The sequence below is a fragment of the Petaurus breviceps genome, unplaced genomic scaffold, assembly GCF_028583685.1.
Source record: "Petaurus breviceps papuanus isolate PSGF00001 unplaced genomic scaffold, PetGlider_PUasm1.0 551, whole genome shotgun sequence".
Classification (NCBI taxonomy): Eukaryota; Metazoa; Chordata; class Mammalia; order Diprotodontia; family Petauridae; genus Petaurus; species Petaurus breviceps.
The window spans coordinates 35,419,777-35,425,255 of record NW_027186372.1 but is presented as its reverse complement, the minus strand read 5'-3'; the positions used below and the strand labels follow the sequence as shown (position 1 = coordinate 35,425,255).

Sequence of the window (5,479 nt, the reverse complement as noted above, 5' to 3'; positions counted from 1 at the left end):
TGCTGGCCAAGACCTTTCTTTATTAGCCCTATTGGTCGCTGATTTGGGATACTGAGGCTAGGGGAAAGAGTAAGTGAAGCTGTTGGTTCAGTCCATGTGTGAGGCCCCGGTCCCCATACGGGTCAAGAAGCCTGCCAGGTAAGCCACCTACGTAATTCCGTGTATGTGACACTATGCAAGCCACACGGCACATGCCTGACTGCTGTCTAATGCAGTCACCCTTGAAGGACTCGGCTGGGGGTGCCGAGGGAGGAGCCCTGGCTGCGAGGTAGGAGGTCTGGGTTTTAGCTGTCACTTTATCACTCACTAGCTAGGTGACCTTGACTGGATTATTTAGCTTGAGTTGCCTCATCTGTAAAATGAGACTTGGGCTTAAATGATCTCTAGCTCTAACATTTCTGTGTTCCAAGTGCCCTTCTGCCTCTAATATTCTGTGTTCCCAAGCCCCTTACAGGCCTGTCGTTTGGACTTTGTCCAGGCTGAGAGAAGACAAACAGGGGCTTTGTGAGAAACCATCTTGTGTCCAGCCCCAGTGTTTTAAATATGAGAGCCCCCTCCCCAGAGAGTGCAGCGCAGTTAGAATTGTCAAATGAGCCCAGGAATCGTAGGCTTGAAATCAACACCCAGATCTGCACTCGGGCTCGCTTCGCTGGATATCATCTGAAGACAATAGTGGCCCTACGGCAGCCTCCGAGTGAGTCACTCTTCCATATGTTCCATACACCTGGACTCCTCTGCATGTGTGCCCTGATCATGCATGTTCTTATGTGCACAACCACCCTGTGTGATGCCTTTTGCATCCACTTTTCCCATGGATGGCATGTCAATGAATGGGAAAATCTGTCCTAGGCTTGCAGGGGAAGTGCTCTATTGCTACTTTTCTTTCCTTAGTTTCTTATTAAATTATTTGACTTTCGGTCGGATTTTGGGGGAAGAGAATTGTATTATTGACAAAGGCCCACGCAAGTTCCCTAGACTTAAGACAGCAAACATACTGAGAACACACTATCATTGCTTGGACACCAGAGTCTTTGCATTGGGCTCCCCCTTGTGTCTGAAAACTTACAACACACCATAGGTTTTTTTATGTATTTTTTTCACTAACAATGATACTGTTTACTTGTAAGACAAAGATGACAGCCAAATCAGCATTCCTCATCCCCCTCCACTCCTCCCAGTTCAATCAGAACTTTTCAAGATAAAGGTAAAATCCAGGACCAATGGGGTGCACCCAGCTTGCACTGCAGCCTGGTTCTCTGGTACTGGGTTGTTATCACCCTGATATAAAAGATGCTATATAAAGTATCTTGCCAGTAATTACATCACATCAAACACTCCTTTCTTTACTAAAATATATGTCCCCTGGGTACATTAGAGTGCAGGCTTTAGAGATGGAAGGGACTTTAGAGATAACCAAATACAACCCCTTCATTTTATTGATGAGAAAATATATGTGACTTGGCCAAGGTCACACAGCCAGTAAATAGCAGATTCCGGATATGAATCTGACTCTGAATCTCATGTTCCTTCCATCACACTCTAAATCCTTGGTCTCATACCTAATAGAGTCTGGAGGGAATCAGGAGGGGTGGCAGCGGATGGTATATCAATTTTTTCCCCCAAAACCATATAACATAGAACACGCTTAATGTGCCTGACTTCTGAGTAATTGCTGTCCTGAATATGGAGTTGTTTTTTATCTTTCTGTTCAGAATGCACATGGAGCTACTAGCCAAGTTCTCCCAAGCCCATATGTCCAAGCAAGTAATGGGAACAACGAGGGCTAGAGAACAGGATGCAATGTGGGCAAGGGAACCAGCAATTGTAAAAAGCAAAGCCTTTGCATGATAATGGTCATGGCTGTTAGAGAAACTGTTCTCATTGCTTAGCACAGTGCCTTGCACCACATGTTAAGTACTTAGTGAATGTCCTGTCTATAAATCCTTCTATCTATTCATCTATCTGTTTATCCATTTTATATATCCATCTGTCTTCTGTCTATCCATCTACATATCCATCTGTCTATCCAGCTATTTATCTATCCATCCATCATATCTATTTTCTATGTATCCATCATCCATCTATCCATCTACCTTGCTATCTGTTGTGTTCTCTACACAGTGCATTGGATCAGAGGATCCTGCCATAACTATTTGTGTGACCTTGGGCAAGTCATTTCTAGCCCTCAGTTTCTCTATCTATGAAATAGATTGAGTCTATTGAGGTCCCTTCTAGCACTGACATTCTATGATTCTAGAATTAATTTTCTTCTCAAGAAGTTGTACTTCCTCCTACTGACTTGACATTTTTCCCCTTTAGTGTTTGGCTCCTTCTCCCAGAGCCATCCATCTGGAGGGTTTGAACAACAGTAATGCAAAGGTTTACACTACTGAATAGAGCAGGACTTGGACTGTGAACTTCCTTCTCCAGCCGCAGGCGTTCCCTGGTGTCCAGCAGCTGCTGCAGGGAGAAAAAGAAAAAAGAAAACACCAACTCACCAAAGACAGCTGATGGTTTCCATCTCCTGTATCCCTTGGGGGAGGGGAAGGTAGTGTCAGGGGTGCCTCATACAAGAGGCCTGAAAGACTGGGCTGTATTCTGGGTAGGATGAATCAACACTAATGCTAGAGTTCTCACTAGCTAGGCCAGGCCTGCACAACATGCAGTCCACTAAAGGATTCTGGGTGGCCCTTGAAAGATGTGGAGGATGTAAAAGAAAGTAAAGATGTGACAAGTGACAAGTCCGTGCCCCACTTAACCTGTCTTCCTCTAGTCACTATTGTGCCCATCATGTAACCTGGCAGGTAAATTACCACTGCACACTCTCTCCCTTGTTTGTCATGTGACCCTTGACAACCAACCACTGTCAGTCTGTCTCTAGTCTGAGAGGAGTGATTTCATGGTAAATAAAAATTTTAAGTAATAAGTATAATAAATTGATATTGATTGAAGTTTCCCTTCTAAAAATATAGTTTATTTGCAAAATAGTTTAATCATTAATTATACCTTTACTTGGAAAGTGAGCCGCTAAAAACCTGTCTACAGCCTGAAGAAGTTTAGACTATTTTAATTTTGGCCCCTTACCAACTCCCAGGTTGTGCAGGTCTGTCTTAGGTCAATGTTTTCCAAATTGTGTCCTAAGGGACCCTGACATTCCACACAATACAAAAAGGATTCTGTTCGGTTTTTTTTGGAGGGGGGAGGGCAATTGGGGTTAAGTGACTTGCCCAAAGTCATACAGCTAGTAAGTGTGTCAAGTGTCTGAAGCCGCATTTGAACTCAGGTCCTCCTGACTCCAGGGCTCTATTCACTGCGCCACCTAGCTGTCCCATACAAAAAGGATTCTGAGAGAAAATTTAGACACGTCATATTTTTCTCTCTACAATATTAAATATTGGATTTTTCTGTGTGTCCAAAATACTTGGGTTTGATGACTCAATTTCTCCCATTTCATTCTAAAATTTTAACCAAACCCTTCTTTGTCCTAGAGTTTTCCATATCCCACAACCTTAACCAATGTTCATATTTCATTAAAGTATTACAAGCCCCAAGGTATCCTATGTCCATGACAGTTTGGGCAAAACTGCCTTAGACTCTTAGATATCAAGTTGGAGGCGAGGGCGGCTGAGACTCCACAGATAGACTTCTATTTTCCAGTAATCATTGTTGGCCTCCCTTTCCATTTCCTCTCCTCTCAGCTCTCTGACTACTTGGAACCATATAAGGTTGAGCTGGAAGGGCCTTCCTTCGAGATGATGAATAATTAGAAGGAGCTGCTTGCTGAAATAGAAATGGGAACCTTGAGGAGAAACCAATGACAGGAGAGGAAATGGTTGCTCTTCAGCTGTTTTTTTTTTTCCATCGTGTCCAATGCTTTGTGACCCTAATTGGGGCTTTCTTGGCAAAGATACTGGAGTGGTTTGCCATTTCCTTCTCCAACTCAGACAGATGAGGGAACTAAGACAAACAGGGGTAAGTGAGCTGCCCAAGGTCACCCAGCTAACAAGTGTCTGAGGCCAGATTTGAACTGAGGAAGATGTCTTCCTGACTCCACCTCCAGCACTCTATCCAACGAGCCACCTAGCTGACTGATTTATAGAGATTTTAAGAGAACAGATTTCACAGATGCAGCATGGTGTCCTGAAAAGAGACCTGGATTCAGAATCAAAGGACTTGTGTTTGAATCTCAACTTTGGGGGGGTGTGTATGTGTGTTTTGTGTATGTATATCTATCTCTCTATTTTTTTAACCTGCATGACCACGAACAGGTCGTTAACTCCTTCTCTGGACCTCAGTTTCTTAATTTGTAAAATCAGGTAATTTAAAGAATTTCAAGGTTTGGAAAAGACTTCAGAAGCCATCTGGTCCAACTCATATCTGAACAAGAATCACACTTAACAAAGAATCATCCAGCCTCCCCTAAAAGATCTCCAGGAAACAGTAACCACCTCCTTTGGAAGAAACAACTCATTCCATTTTGGCTTAGCTCTTATTGTTAGGAAATTCTTTCTCCCACTGAGCCTAAATCTCTCTGTCTTGCAACTTCCTCTCAATGCTCCTCAATTCTCCCCTTTGAAGACAAACAAAACAAGCTAGATCCCTGTTCTACAGTCCTTCAGATACTTGAGGAGAGCTACCATGTTCCTCTTTTCCTGGCTGGATCAACACCCCCAGTTCCTTCATTTGACCCTCAGGGTGGTTGTGGTCAGTTAGGATCCTGGTAGTGAAGTCACGACTTCCTACCCACACCCCCAGTAGAGTCCCATTTGTGCCTGAGCCCGTGTTCCCTTAGCTTGTTGGGAGCAGATCTGGGACTGAGGCATGGTTCCTGTTAGGACACTTGCTGAGATGGAGGATACAGCTGCTGCTCCACATTTACCTTATTTACCTATACCTGGGCAAAATGACCTCTAGGATTCCTCCTAACTAAATCTATGATCCTATGAATTTTGAGGCAAAATGGACAGGCTTCCATGGCCTAAGACTCTAGGAGTCTAAGACCCAAGGGCAATGAGAAACTCCCAACAGGGAATTCCCAAAATACAAACACTGGCGATTTTGATGAGAAAGAAAAGGGGGAATTGTCTAAAGCTGTGGATATCCAGGAATGTCACTGACCAAAGGTAGGTAACCGAGAATGAATACCAAAAAGGAATACAGTCCTTTAAAAAGGACATTGGAGAGCCAGAGCTTAGCAGGAGCTGAAGCTGGTGACGAAAATTTAGGCCAAAAAGAAGGATTTTTAATTTGGTTCAGACAAATATCAAAGAGAATTATCAGGGCGGCAAAGTGGTACAGCGAATAGAGCACCAGCCCTGGAGTCAGGAGGACCTGAATTCAAATCCGGCCTCAGACACTTAACACAAAAACTAGCCATGTGACCTTGGGCAAGTTACTTAACCCCAATTGCCTTCCAAAAAGCAAAAAGAGAAAGAGAGAGAGAGAGAGAGAGAGAGGGAGAGAGAGAGAGAGAGAGAGA

At 43.7% G+C, this 5,479-nt stretch overlaps 1 protein-coding gene across 8 annotated transcripts in view; it reads right to left on the bottom strand.

Moving 5' to 3' along the window:
* Positions 1-1,413: 1,413 nt before the first annotated feature.
* The window catches only part of PDE6A (phosphodiesterase 6A), a 100,818-nt gene continuing 96,752 nt past the window's right edge, over positions 1,414-5,479 (bottom strand). For all 8 annotated transcript variants that reach the window (XM_069102640.1, XM_069102641.1, XM_069102643.1 and 5 more), the window contains one exon: positions 1,414-2,460. In XM_069102640.1, coding sequence (XP_068958741.1) covers positions 2,387-2,460 — 74 coding nt within the window. In that variant the 3' untranslated portion in view covers positions 1,414-2,386. The remainder of the gene's footprint in view (positions 2,461-5,479) is intronic.